At 42.9% G+C, this 15,195-nt stretch overlaps 1 protein-coding gene across 22 annotated transcripts in view; it reads right to left on the bottom strand.

Annotated features, from left to right (window-relative positions):
• Positions 1-1,131, bottom strand: part of ADAM22 (ADAM metallopeptidase domain 22) — a 237,305-nt gene extending 236,174 nt beyond the window's left edge. For 9 of the 22 annotated variants that reach the window (XM_021063341.1, XM_021063343.1, XM_021063342.1 and 6 more), the window contains exons 1-2: positions 709-1,130; positions 85-245 (exon numbers count right to left, since the gene is read on the bottom strand). In XM_021063341.1, coding sequence (XP_020919000.1) covers positions 85-245; positions 709-790 — 243 coding nt within the window. In that variant the 5' untranslated portion in view covers positions 791-1,130. Of the gene's footprint in view, positions 1-84; positions 246-708 lie in introns of all 22 variants that reach the window. The other 13 variants (XM_021063350.1, XM_003130119.5, XM_003130121.5 and 10 more) reach the window with 7 other exon arrangements.

Here is a 15,195-nt window from a genome sequence, read left to right as displayed (position 1 = left end):
CATCTCCAGGGCAACGGAGAGCAAATGCCGGTTCGGGGTGCGCGGGGCTGGGCTGAGGACCACCCCGCAGGCCGCGCCTCTCACCTGCCCGCCGCCAGGGTCGCCCCGCACCCGGGTGTCCAGCGCGTCGTGCCCAGTTTCGTCTTGGCCGCCGGAGCGGTAGATGAGCCGAAGTGGCACAATGCTCTGGCGCTCCAGGAATCGGTTTTCGTTCTTCCTCTCCAGCTCCGTCAACGAGGCGTCTTCTCCAGGCAGGAAAGGGGAAAGGAGGGATTGGAGAGAAAAGGCGAAAAAAAATGACCCTGACCCACACTCGTCCATCCTGCGGTCCGACGTCTCCCGTGTGAAGATCCCACCGCCCCCTCCTTTCCAGACCCCATCTGGGAAGGACGCAAAGACACCAGACGCAGAGCCCTGGACCAGCTCATCTGAGAGCATCCAGGATCCGGGCCCAGAAGCAGAGCACCCCTCTCCCATCCTCCGCATTCCTCTTCTACTTCAGAAGAGAAACAGGCAATTGACCTAAAGCTTCTAGTGCATCCGTGCGCTCCCACGCTGTATTTCTGCTTCACTTCTCACCACCCTTCTAAATAAAAAAATCTCCCTGCGTACTCGGGAAATGGGGATGCCCCTTTACAATGTACTTGAGGGCTGCAAAGATGCCAGGGAAATGGTATGCCCCGGAGGCACAGAGGGCGGCGAACTTACCTGCCTGGCCGCAGCGTGCCCGGGGATAGGTCCCCAGGGCGCAGAGCAGCAAGAAGGGCACGGACACGGCCGCCGCCTGCATGGTGCTGCCGCAGCCCGCCTCGCCCAAGACGCTCAGCTCTTCATGCCCCGGCAGCTGCGTCCGGATCCCGCGCCCCGCGCCCCCGGATCGCCCGGGCCGCCCCCTCCCCGGTCCCGCTGGTGCTGCGGCGGCCGCGGCGCTGCAACCTCCAACGCGGCGTTGCCTCAGTGCTGCATTGTGCTCCGCGGGCGCTTCCGCTGGCGGGGGGAGTGAGCGAGTGCGGCATTGGGCGTTTGGCGGTAGCTAAGTGGTTCCTAGCGCCTCCCACCGCATCCCCTGGCAGAGGCTCCGGCGGGCGACAGGCGCTCGGCGGGGAGCGGGCGCCCGCTGCACTCGCCCCCCGCGCGCGGCCAGGGGCGCGCGCACGAGAGTCAGCTGGGAAATGTAGTTCTCTCTCCGCGCTCGCCACACTGCACGACGGCGCGGACCGGCGCGATCTCGTGACCACCCGGCGATCTACAGCCTGGGGACCGGAGGGAGGAAAAGGAAAAAAGAGAGAGAGCGCAGCGCTAGCAAGGCCTCCGGCCACGGAGGATGCCCAGATGTGCCGATGCGGGAGCCTGGATTCAACCACTTGTCCCCAAAGAACTGTAATAATATTTCCCGCAGATTTAGTCGTTGCTTAAATTATCATCAGGCAGTCCTACCCTCAAGTGTACATTGTAAGTTAATCATTAAACAAATATAGATTGAGGACCTACTATGTGCACGGCAGTTGTCAAGGGCACAAGTATAAGAGACTCCTCTGCTGTCAGATTTATTAATACCATTTGGTACAACGCAGGGTGTGAAGTGTTCTGGTGATACAGAGAGGAGGGTCCTTATCAGCCAGGGGCGAGAGTGGGGAGGGGAGTCAGAAGAGGCACCTCCAGAGGGTTATGCAAGCAGTGAAGAACGTGCTGATTTCAGCCCAACACTCCAGGATGTTTTTGTACTTGAATATCTGCCTGCCTCAAAGCTGTATTTGAAAACCAGACTTGAGGAACTCAACTTTCTCAGGCTGCTTATTCCAGGTATTAGCAACTCTTGAGGATACAACAATAATAAAATAATTATCGACATAATTAACACGTGCGGAACGGTACAGTTTTTGGCGGTCAGCTATACTGTCATGTGAACCTTAGTCAGTTTGCTAAGTATATGGTTCCGCATCAGGAGGAAATTAATTAGAGCGGCAACTTGCAAATACTATAGCTAACCGCCCCACAGAGCTATTTAAAAGTAATTAAAGTCAAATAAAATTTAAAAGTCAGTTTCTCCATCACATTAGCCACATTTCAAATGCTACCTGTGACTAGTAGCTATTGTGTCATATAGCAGAAATACAGAACATTTCCATCACTGCAAAAAGTTCTGCTGGACAGCTCTGGCTTGGAGAATTTAAATGACTTCCCACAGGTCCCATGGCTGTCATAAAGTAGACTGGATCTCCTCCTGTCAGAGCAGAGTCTTTTCCCACATCTTATTTTTTTATTTTTTTTTATTTTTTAATGTAGGGTGGAACTGGTGGCATATGGAAGTTCCCAGGCTGGGATGGAATTAGAGCTGCAGCTGCAGGCCTACACCACAGGCACAGCAAAGCAGGATCCAATCCTCATCTTCTACCTGCACCACAGCTCACTGCACTGAGTGAGGCTGGGGATTGAACCCTCATCCTCATAGATACTAGTCTGGTCTGTTACTGCTGAGCTACGATGGGGACACCTTTCCACATCTCATTGAACCTGTGTTTGTGGAACCCCCTTCCTTATTCTGGTCTGTAAAACATGAAGAATCTTCCATGTGATGCTATATGGAGATGTTTTTCTCCTTTCCCAGCAAAATTTTTTCTACTGCCTGCCTCTCATGACGTGGTTTCCGGTCCCCTCACCATCTTGATTTGAAAACACACTGTAGTGTTTCTGTATCTCAGCACCTATGATACCGAGAATTAAATACAGCTTAGGCATGGTTTTGCAAACAAACAGTAGAGAGGGATTTTTTTTTTCTCTGTTGTCCTAAATTGTTGCCTAAGAGAACACTCTGTCATATTTTGGTAATCACATCTCACTGAACTTACTGTCACTTCAAAAAATTTCCCCCAAATCTTCAACTGAGGCACAAGAATTCTACATATAACTTGCAAACGAATCCTGAATAAGGGCTAAGGATTTCAATAGACACTTTAAACTTTGATGCAGAAAATTCTGTAATAGTTACCATAAAATAAAATTGGAATCCAAGGCCCTGGAAAAGCCCTTTACCTACATTCCCTACATCATGGATCCACAGTCTCACCACAGTTCTCTGAGTTGGGAGAATTAATTTTACAGGTTATATGCAGGAGATTATCCCCTATGTTAAGGATAAGGGGATCCTTATCACTTAGACCAATATTAAGGAGATTATCCCCTGTGTTTCCTAGCTTCAGGTCTTAGGTTTAAGTTTCATGAATTCCAGGTCTTACATGCACGTCTTTAATCCATTTTGAATTGATTTTTTTTTTGTTCGGTATAAAATAGGGGTCCATTTTTATTCTTTTGCATATGGCTAATGGGTCTTCCCAATACCAATTATTGAAGACACCATCCTTTCTCTGTTGTGTATTCTTGGCTCCTTTGTTGTAAATTAATCAGCTACATATTCATTGGGTCTATTTCTGGGCTCTCCAGTCTGTGTCCATATCAGGATATCACTTATCTGTGGCATCTAAGAAATTATATAAATTAAAGCATTTACAAAATAGAAATACACTTACAGAGATAGAAAACAAACTCTGATTACCAAAGAGGATAGCAGGGGGAGGAGGTGGAGTGATAAATTAGCAGTTTGGGATTAACATATATATACCACTGGACAGAAAATAAACAACAAGGACCTGCTGTATACCACAGGGAACAGTCTTCATATCTTGTAATAACCTACAGTGAAAAAGAATATGAAAAAGTATATATATAACTGAATCGCTTCACTGTATACCTAAAACTAATACAACATTATAAATTAACTATACCTCAATTTTTTTAAATGATTAAAAATAAATCAAGGATGACCTCATAGAAGACTGCACACTCACCCTGAATTTTAATGGTAAGGAGAAGTTTGTATGCTACACAAGGGAGGAGAAGGGTGGGTGTGCTGGAAATATTGCTGGCACAAGTAGTGAGCCATAGAAATCTGAAATATCTAAGTATTAGTAAAAACTTCTGATACTGTTTGCTATCTTAATGTTTTTAAAGGGCCTAATACTGCAGTGCTGGAAAAAAGAGTCACGTCCTTCGCCTAGAAGGGGAAATTTGAGCTGAGTCCTGAGAACTGGACTTTGATAGGTAGAAGGGTTGGGGGAAGGGCTGATGCTGCATTAGCTGTTATGTGTTGGTGAAGGAAAAGGCCAAAGACACCGCAGAGATGTTCAGCAATGACATAGTTTAGCTGCTGGGGCAGCTGCATTTGTTTCAGCTACTTAAGTTGCACTTTTTTTTTTGTCTTTTTTTTAAGGGCCACACCTGCGGCATATGGAGGTTCCCAGGCTAGGGGTCTAATCAGAGCCACAGCTGCCGACCTACACCACAGCTCACAGCAACACCAGATCCTTAACACACTGAGCGAGGCCAGGAATCAAACCCCTAACTTGGTGGTTCCTAGTCGGATTCGTTTCCGCTGCACCACGATGGGAACTCCGAACTTTTTGGTTTTTTTTTTTTAGGTTTTCCCCAGTTGTTTCAGGAAGATGTTTATTGCTATCACTTTTTTAAATGTATATAATAATTTTTATTTTTTTCCATTACAGCTGGTTTACAGTGCTCCTATTATTTTTAGTAACATGCATTCCTAACTCTAGAGAATATGGTACCACAATGGGGTACTAAAAGTAAGCGACCCTAAAATATGGAATTGGCTCAGGAGAGGTTCGAGAAAGCAGGCAGCGATGACCTCCAACTTTCCTGGGCCCGTGTGCACTAGAAAAAAAAAAATGATTAAATTATCCTTTGCTCTGTTTGGGGACCAAGAAAAAACATCACAATAACGAAGCTATAGTTTGAGGAGAAATGTCTGGAAAATCTCAGACTATTGATGGGTGCTGGCTGCCTCTTGCTGTTGAAAATATAAGGATGGAAAAGGATATACAATCAAAATAAAGTTGGTATAATTTTTTAAATATAAAGCAAAATAGACATTACACCAAAAAAAGCACACACTAGAAATGGATTTACTTCACAATGATATGGAGTTTAATGCACCAAATGTCACAACTTTAACAACTGTAAATTTGTATTGCCTAATACTTGCCTCATACCAAGTTAGGGTTCAAAATGTAAAAGGCAAAAAGTGAAGGAAGTAATTAGGTGAAAGGTGGCGTGGCAATATCGTGGGTCAGACTGACAGCACCTGAATGCCGTGATCAACCTTAACATTTCAGAGACAGCTAAACCTCAAAGGTGTATTCCAGGTGGAAGTATACACCACCGCCTATGAGATATTCCTGTAAAAACTTGAACCTCTGGAGTTCCCCTTGTGGCTCAGCAGGTTAAAAACCCGACTAGTATCCATGAGGATTTGGGTTTGATCCCTGGCCTCGCTCAGTGGGTTAAAGATCCCACATTGCCACAAGCTGTGGCATGGGTCACAGATGTGACTTGGATCCCAGGTTGCTGTGGCTGTGATATAGGCCTGCAGATACAGCCCCGATTCCACCCCTAGCCCAAGATTATCCATATGCTGCAGGTGCGGCTATTAAAAAAAAAATCTTGAACCTCAATCTGATCAAGGCTTTAGAGTATGGAGGAACAGATAAAGCATAATCCTAGGAAAACAATCAGTGAAACTCAGAATTTGGGGAAACAACTATAGGAAAAATGAGCCCAGGCTGCAGCTGCATCTCTAATTTTACCCTTAGTCCAGGAACTTCCATATGCTGCAGGTAAGGCTGTGAACAAAAGAAGAAGAATCAGACTGCAGGGAGCTTTAGAAGTCTTGTCAAAGTATTTACAAGTCACATGCCCCTGAGACCTTCTTCTCTTGTATCGTTTTTTTCTCACAGTTACATTCACAATGTGATCAGTGGTTACTGAGCAGAAAGTCTGACTCAGAAGGAAGAAAAAGAAGGTCCTGACTGTTGCGAGCTGCTATCTATGCCGTGCCCTGACACCTGGCAGGTCTGGGTTTGGGGGAGCACACCTGACTGTGGGGTCAGGAAGGAACAGGTGTGAAAGGAGGCAGGCATGTCTAAGGCTGGAGATGCGGAGTTCCTGCCCAACTAGGATCCATGAGGATGTTGGTTTGATCCCTGGCCTTGCTCAGTGGGTTAGGATCTGGCATTTGTGTGAGCTGCAGTGTAGGTCACAGAGGTGGCTAGGAGCCTTGCTGCTGTGGCTGTGGCATAGGCCAGCAGCTACAGCTCCGATTTGACCCCTAGCCTGGGAACTTCCATAGGCCTTGGGTGTGGCCCTAAGAAGATTAAAAAAATAATAACAATAAGATTGGAGATGAAATGCAGACGTGGGCTTTGCATTTGTAACTAAAGTTTTATTGGAACACACCCACACTCATTTGCAGGTTGTCTGAGCCCCTAGGGACTGCAAGGCCAAAAATGTTCACTGTCTGGTCTTTTATGGGAAATGTTTGCTGACCCCTATTCTGGGCCAGCAGTGTGTTGTCCAAGAGAAATATAATGTGAGCCACACAAAGTGTCTAGAAACCACACTGAAAGAAAAACCAGAATGAAAAGATGTCTCATCACTCCCTCTGGACATGGGACCAGAGAAGTGCTGGCTGGTGAAATAAGACAAGGACACAAGAAAATGAAAGGCTTGCAAAATGGAAAGGTTACCTCTGGGTGGGAGAATTAGAGGCAACTGTTTTTCTTCTGTTCTTATCCATATTTCCTGGGATTATTTTTAACATAAAGTCAAGTTCATATGTTGAATGAACTTGAGTTGGGTAGCAACTGGCTACACAGCGTTACCGGAGGGGTGGGGGGCTGATTTAATGTTTTGATCTTTGTACTTTTTGGTGCTCTTCCAAGTTCTTTCAGATCATCCTCCAAAAGGAGGCCTGGGTGTGAAGAGGGGAAGGGGGGCTGGGGAAGGGAGGAAGAGGGACAGGGTGGGAGCCTCGGAGCCCTGGGTCATCCTGCCCACCATGGCCATGCACCCTGCTGGCACAGGGTGCCTCCCTGGTCAGCTAGACACTGGACGCTTGTTCTGCAAACCTTCTGTTTTAGCCCTCCCAGGCCATAATTTGTTGTTTGTTTCAAGCCATCTATGGCCTCTCCCATAAATCCCCCAAGGCTCCAGTCCTGAGAATGTCAGAGCTGATGGTTTTCCATCAGCAACATCAGTGCTTCAGCAATCTTGTTTTCAAGATGCCATTTTTGATGTTGTTCTCATTCGTTTTGCCTCAAGGGTCATGAGAGAGTCACAAGACTTTGTAAAGTATAGACTGACCTCTACAGCCACTCTATGGCGCCAGTTTTTTCTTTCCATTCTTTGTCACATCACATAATCATGCCTCCATCATATGTCTGTGTCTCCTTGGTCAAATGTTTGTCTAACAAATTTATTCTTTTTGAGGTTATTATAAGGGAAAATTTTCTGTATCATTTTATTTTAGGAATGTGTCTTCAAATATCATGTAGTTTGAAGTTCTTCTTGACTCTATTCAAAGGGGGAGTTTAAGCTCTTCACATGTACTGACATAACTGACGAGTTTCATCTTGATGCAGTGTTCTTTCCTTTTTAATTATTTAATAATTCCAAGGGCTGCAACTCAGCTCAGTACAAGACCATCTCCATTCTTGCTCTTCTGATGCTGTGTTTAGCAAGAGAGAGAGAAAGCTTCCTCCCTTCTCCTTCCCTCACCCCTCTTTTGTAATATGGACCAAGTGGTTTTGCTCTTTTGATGGTCCTTGTGATTTTGAAGTTGATTGTTTAGATTTTATACTTGTATGGAATACTATTTTCTCTTTATCATGTTAAGAATGTGTATTTGCTACTTATCCCCTTTGTATTATAAGTCAAGCATGTTTTTTTTCTTTACTTCATACCCAACTTCCTAGTTGTGATAAAATCGATTATTTTATATCACTTATTATTTTTCTTTTCATAGCCCATGAGTTCTCTTTCAAGAATTAGTCCTGTCATTATATTTAATTGCAGATCCATATTTAAAAAACAAATTTTTGGTGACATTACTTAATCAGTTCAATGCCTCATTACTATTTCTCTCATTTCTTCTCAAAGACCTGGGAAGACTTTCTGGATCCACATCCTACCAGTCTTCCCCCAGATGCTGCCCTGCCCAGTGGGATAGGGGTGGGGTGGGTGAACATCTACTGGGACAGTTTCCCTGTGAATGGGATGGGCCCCCTCCTTGCAGTGCTCTCTCAGGTTGCAGAATGAGGAATTCCTGTTTTGATTCCCAAGATGTGGGGGGTGGGAAATAGTTAAGACCTTGAATTGTTTTATTCATTTTCCTTTTTTCTACTGAGGTAGAATGTAGAACTATGGGCATAACAGCTTTGGGTCCGTAGTAACAAATCAAACAATGTTTGATTCATCTGCTGTGTCCCTAACTCCAGCCTAGGTATTGCAAATAAACCAAGATAGGCGTGCATTCTACCAGCAGGTGGCTCTGATTCCAGTCCCTAAATGAGAAAGTGCTAGAAGACTGAGTTTAGTATCAGAGCACAGAAACATGACTTGGGATGCCTTTTCCATTAAAGTAGTTTCTGGAGCTCCCACACATGCTTAATTTTAAACAGTGCACATGGCTAGGTCATGAGAAGCAACATGTATGCTCCAAGTAACTGAGGTGCCTGCCATTCATGCAGGATTGTTTTTGTTTTTACTCATCTGGAGGCTGACAGCCCTTCACCTAACATTGCCATTCCAAAGTGGGTTTTTTCTAATAAATTGCTAGGCAGAATATTTCTTCTGGAGACATCCTGAGCCTGGTTTTTGAGGGCATGCTTTCCACTGAAATAGAAAACTCTTTGTCTGGCAAGCCTACTTACGCAAATTTTACAACATGTTTACCACCTCATACATATGCCCAAGAAAACTAGCAAGTCAGGAATCAGAATAGGTAAGTTTTTCAATGCGATCCGTACTGAAGACAATTGTATCATATTCTGCTGGTATTTAAACCAGAGAGAGGGAAAGATAATGTACTGACTGACCACAGACCCCAATATCATGCTTCCCCCATATGTAAGCCATAAGAAACAGAGGTTAGGGAGTTTCTGTCATGGTGCAGCGGAAATGAATCTAACTAGTATCCATGAGGATGTGGGTTCGATCCCTGACTTCCCTCAGTGGGTTAAGGATCTGGTGTTGCCATGAGCTGAGGTACAGGTTGAAGACACGGCTTGAATCTGGTGTTGCTATAGCTGTGGCATAGGCCAGCAGCTGTAACTCCAATTAGGCCCCTAGCCTGGGAACTTCCATAGGCTTCGGGTTTGGCTACAAAGCAAAAAAAAAAAAAAAAAAAAAAAAAAAAAAAAAAAAAAAAAAAAAAAAGAAAAAAGAAAAAAAAGAAAAAGAAAAACATAAAGAAAGAAAGAAAGAAAAGGTTAGACCTTTGTCTCTTCTTTCTTAGAAGTCAAGCAGAAAGGAGATAACTAATTAAAATAAAATTAAAATGTCTTCTGGGACTCAGCAATGACTGAAACTTCTGAATGATGAGTTTGAACAACTAAGGGACTTGTCCAATGCCCTAAGAATCCACAGGAGGGCAGCAGTGCTATGATTATAAAGGATTCATTCCAGGGTAAACTTTTCTGGATGAACCTGGAAATGAAAGCAATGCAGTTTAGGAAACAAACAAGCAAACAAAGCAAAACAAAAACCAAAAACCGAAAACCACATCTTTGAGTACAGATGAATGTTATATCATTTCTGGAAGCATATTCTGATTTGAGATAAACACACTAGAAATTGATGTGTCATCACGAACAAAAGTTCTCTGAAAGAATACACTTTATTTTTTAGCAGATTGGAAGATCCAGTTTTCAGAAAATGAACAATAAAGACATGGGTCTTATTCTATTGAGAGTATATTCTTGATGTCTCAAGAAACCTTCAGGAGTTTCCGTCGTGGCGCAGTGGTTAACGAATCCAACTAGGAACCATGAGGTTGCGGGTTCAATCCCTGCCCTTGGTCAGTGGGTTAACGATCCGGCGTTGCCGTGAGCTGTGGTGTAGGTCACAGACGCGGCTCGGATCCCGCGTTGCTGTGGCTCTCGCATAGGCCGGCGGCTACAGCTCCAATTCGACCCCTAGCCTGGGAACCTCCATATGCCGAGGGAGCGGCCCAAGAAATGGCAAAAAGACAAAAACAAAAAAACAAAAAACCTTCAGATTCAAATATATATTTTTCCTGCTCATTTAAATGAAACATTTCTAGAGAAAATGGTTTTCCCATATATTGAGGTGAATGATAAATTATTTGACAAACCAGGACATAATTTACATTTGCATTTATATTTCAATCCCACATATAAATAAAGTGGAAAAGTGAATTTGAAGTGGAAACTACTATGGAAATCAATTTATTTGGGTAGGCATAATAATCTTTGGTTGAAAAATACTTCCTTGATGCTTTTTAAAAACTAAATACTACAGCAACCCTTTGATTCCAAGCAATTGTGACATTCTTGAAAAGTATGTGAAAATGGCTACGGTGAAATGTCAACTCTATATTTATCCCAGAATTCCTGTTTATTGCTGCTCAAATTTATCTTCCTAAAGTGTCCCACTTGAGATTACAAAGGGAAGGAACATTTAGTGTCCAAAAAACAAGTCCTTAGGGAGTAAAATAATTTTTACTCTGGTCCACTCTTGATTCCTCATTCCTATCTTGCCCAAGTCAATGTTTCTTTGGCCCGACTTGAGCTACTAATTATAAAAGTAGAAAACAAAACCTGTAAAAGTGTTATTTGAATTAGAATGGCAGTCCATCCTCTTTGGCCTCTGCCAGGTGTGAGGACAGAGGAGAGGGCTGGGATCTGTGTCACCTGAGCATCAAGAGCTACCTGAGGAGTTCCTGTCGTGGCGCAGTGGTTAACGAATCCGACTAGGAACCATGAGGTTGCGGGTTCGGTCCCTGCCCTTGCTCAGTGGGTTGACAATCCGGCGTTGCCGTGAGCTGTGGTGTAGGTTGCAGACGTGGCTTGGATCCAGCGTTGCTGTGGCTCTGGGGTAGGCCGGTGGCTACAGCTCCGATTCAACCCCTAACCTGGGAACCTCCATATGCCGAGGGAGCGGCCCAAAGAAATAGCAAAAAGACCAAAAAAAAAAGAGCTACCTGAGCTGTTTCCTCTTTTCCTTCCTTTGCGTGAACAACAGCGGATCCACAAAGTTTGCTTTTCTGAAGTATGTGGCTTCATTTTTACTCAGTCCTTTACAGACAAGGTGAGGTGCCCACGAAGACTGAGGTCCTAACGCAGCTTGAGGTTCTCTGATGAATTTATTCTCTACATTAGCTGCCTACCTGCAGATGACACATTTACAGAAAGAGATGTCTTTATTCAAGTTGGGAGGGAAGGCCACCTATGGCCAGAATTTAGAGTGGATTCTAATTGTCTAAAGAGTAGAATTCTTTTTAGGCAAACTAGAAGGTCACTTTGTACTGAGCTAACATTCTTATTATGGGTGTTAGAGCCCTCCTCCTGTTTCCAGAAGCCTGAAACTGATGCTGAATTCTTCTTGATTGCTTAGGCTGGTTTATTGCTATTGTAAAGGGTGAATGCCATATATAATCTTTATAACTTCTCTCAAACACCAAGAAGTTACAATTTGAAAAGTCTTATTTTTACGTATTAATTCTGAGAGTGTATTCTGGCAATATTCTTAGTTAAAGAAGTCCAACTTATTCCAGTTCCCAATATTCAGTGTTCTTGTTTTTTGTTTTTTTGTTCTTTTTTTTTGGCCACCCTGTGTCATATGGAGCTACCAGGCCAGGTTTCAGATCTGAGTGGCAGCCGTGCACTAAGCCGCTGTGGCAATGCTGGATCCTAAGGATCCTAAACCCACTGTGCTGGGCTGGGGATTTAACCTGTGTCTCAGCTCTCCCAAGATGCTGCCCATCCCCTTGTGCCACAGCGGGAGCTCCCAGTGTTTTTGTTTTTAATGTTTAAGGGCTGAAGTAGTGTGCACACACTTGTAAAGGCTTTTTATGATGGACACTAAAGATATAAAACATATTTGGGGGTTGTTGAAGAATGAATCTTAAGTGTTGACTTTAATCCTTGAACTGAAAAGATTTCAAAATCACTTTCCTTACAAGTGATATGTAATTCATTTCATTTTGAATTATTTTCTCTGAGTTTGGAAATTTTATTTAAAAAAAAAATCACATTTTCTTACCTTAATACTCCCAGGGTTACTGTCTTGATTTGCCCTCTAAATTCAAATGTTCTTTCCAGGAAAACAGGCAAGATGTTCAGTCCCAAATTCCTACACATTTCAGTGAAGCATAAAGAATGGTGACTCCATTCAAGTCACATTAAATATGAGCATTGTGCCTTAGTTACATTCATAAGAGTGGAAGGATAACTTTTATAGATTTTTTTTTCCATCTGGTTTCATTGAGACATAATTAACATACAAGCACATCTTGGATTAGTACAAATTTGGTTCTAGACCACTGCAGTAAACTGAATATTGCTGTGAAGTGTGCAATAGCATTAGGTCTTAAAAAACAAGGTTTAGGAGTTCCCGTCGTGGCGCAGTGGTTAACGAATCCGACTAGGAACCATGAGGTGGCAGGTTCGGTCCCTGCCCTTGCTCAGTGGGTTAACGATCCGGCGTTGCCGTGAGCTGTGGTGTAGGTTGCAGACGCGGCTCGGATCCCGCGTTGCTGTGGCTCTGGCGTAGGCCGGTGGCTACAGCTCCAATTCAACCCCTAGCCTGGGAACCTCCATATGCCGCGGAAGCGGCCCAAGAGATAGCAACAACAACAACAACCAAAAGACAAAAAAAAAAAAAAAAAAAAAAAAAAAAAAAAAACAAGGTTTATGCCTGAATTTAAAAATACTTTATTGTAAAAATGCTAACCATCATCTGAGCCTTCATGGGTTATATCATAGTGACATCGAAGATAACACAGATAATCATAACAAATAGAAGAATAATTTTTAAGTTTGAATTATTGCAAGAATAACCAAAAAAGACACAGGGACGTGAAATAAGCAAATGCTGTTGGAAAAATGGCACTGTTAACCTCATCCACGTGGTTATCTCTTCCACATGGTGATTTCATTTCCTTCGAATATATACCCAGAGTGGAATAGCTCAATCACATGGTGGTTCTACTTTTAATTTTTGGAGTAACTTCCATGCTGTTTTGTTCATTGTAGCTGTACGAATCTACTGTAGATCTTAACATATTAACAAAATTAAAAGATAAGACAAATACATGGATTTATGAAAAACATTTGGTATGTCTGCTCTGCTGGAGTGGTTGGTTTATTCTGGTAAGTAGTGGATGCAGCGCTAACTTCTTTTCCCTACAAGGTAAGGTAAAAAGACAGCATCAGAGGTGAACATAATTAAGTTCAGAAATTAAATTCCAGAAGCCCAGTTAGAACACGGACATTTTTAAAAAACTGTATTTATAGTAGTAAGAGTCACTGAACTAGGAAACAAAGAATTCTTTTAAAGTAATTTCAAATGCTCACCTAGTCTCACTTCAAAACCCCTTTTTCTATCCCTGTTTTGTATTTTGATTCACTCCAAGACAAGAAATAAAACAGTCACATAAACTTAACAGATATTCCCTCACTTTAATTTAGGGCCAAAGGGAAAGACTAGAGAGCAACACATATTTTCCCAATATTGCAATTTAAAATCTGGCTCTGAGGTGAAACCTTTAAAAAGCTAAAGACTCCAACAGTGTTTAAGTTCAGTTATGTCTCATTTACCCCTCACTACCGGGGAAACCATGGGTTCTAATTGGAGAGGGTCTTAAATAACTAAAACCCACATCACACTTTTTTCCTTCTTTTTTTTTTTTGTAACAACAGACAATTTCATAAAATCTGTTATTCAAGTCCAGCATTGTCCAGAGAAATATAATGTGAGACATACAGGTAATTTTGAATTTTCTAGAACCCATGTTAAAAAAAGGAAAAGAAGCAGGAAAATCTGTTTTAATGCATTTTTCTTAACGCAATATTCATGCATTGTACAACTCTTTGCACTAAGTCTCTGAATCAGGTGTATAATTTGCACTCAAGCTCACCTTATGCAGGAGGAGCCACTTTTTTTTTTGGACCACTCCTGGGGAATGTGGACGTTCCCGGGGCAGGGATTGAATCCATGCTGCAGAAGCAACCCGAGCTGCAGCAGTGACAGGGCCAGATCCTTAACCCACTGAACCACAAGGGAACTCCAGGATGAGACACTTTTGGTTTCCTCAGAAGCCATTTAGAGTATTGACTATGGAGCTGGAAAACACAATTCCAGTCCCTCCTTAGGAAACTGACTCTAACAGACAAATGGCAACCAAATGTGGATCAGTCGGTTATTTACAGCATGCCTGCCCCAGCAGATGCTTCAGGAAGCCTACTCCATGTAATGGCTAACCATGTTCATTTCAGAGACTTTCCTATTTGCCTCGGTAGGGGAGACATCACTATGAACCATGACTGTCACAGCCCTGGACTTGTATAGAGCAGTTTCCTAAGAACTATTATGGAGAGTCAATAATTAGGCCTGTCCCTGAATCCTCCAAGGCACTAGATTTTTCTACTTTTTAAAAGTCAATACATTTTTTTTCCCCAATAGGGTGGGATCTTGTGTGTGTGTGTGTGTGTGTGTGTGTGTGTGTGTGTGTGTGTGTGTGTGTGGTGGTGGGCTGCATATAGAAGTTCCGTGTTTAGGGGTTGAATCAGAGCTGCAGCTGCTGGCCACAGCCACAGCAACACCAGACCCTAGCCACATCTGTGACCTATGCTGCAAATTGCTGGGATATTTAACCCACTGAGCAGGGCCAAGGATCAAACCCACATCCTCATGGATATTAGGTTCTTAAACAGCTGAGACTCAACAGGAACAATGGAATCATTTTTTAAATAGAATTTTAATTAGAAATCCAATGTTTGATACTTAAACCTTCATTTGATATAACAATGAAGCTATTTGAATTTGATTAAAGTGTGAAAGTGGATTACTAATTGCAGTTATGTTATATTACCTTCAGCATTCATTAAGTTAAATTCCAGCATTTACAGACAACTTGAAGCTCATGGCCATCTGAAAACTACTATCCTGGTTGGCTTTAGCCTGAAAGGAATCTTTAGAGAACCCAGCAGATGTACAGGGCTGGGTAAGTTCACACTGCCTACCATATGCCCACTACAAGAGATCCATTTTAGGGCAAAGGACACAAATAGATTAAAAGTGAGGGAATGAAAAAAGATATTT

This window comes from Sus scrofa, chromosome 9 (genome assembly GCF_000003025.6).
Source record: "Sus scrofa isolate TJ Tabasco breed Duroc chromosome 9, Sscrofa11.1, whole genome shotgun sequence".
Lineage (NCBI taxonomy): Eukaryota > Metazoa > Chordata > Mammalia > Artiodactyla > Suidae > Sus > Sus scrofa.
This window is presented reverse-complemented; position numbering and strand designations above follow the sequence as displayed.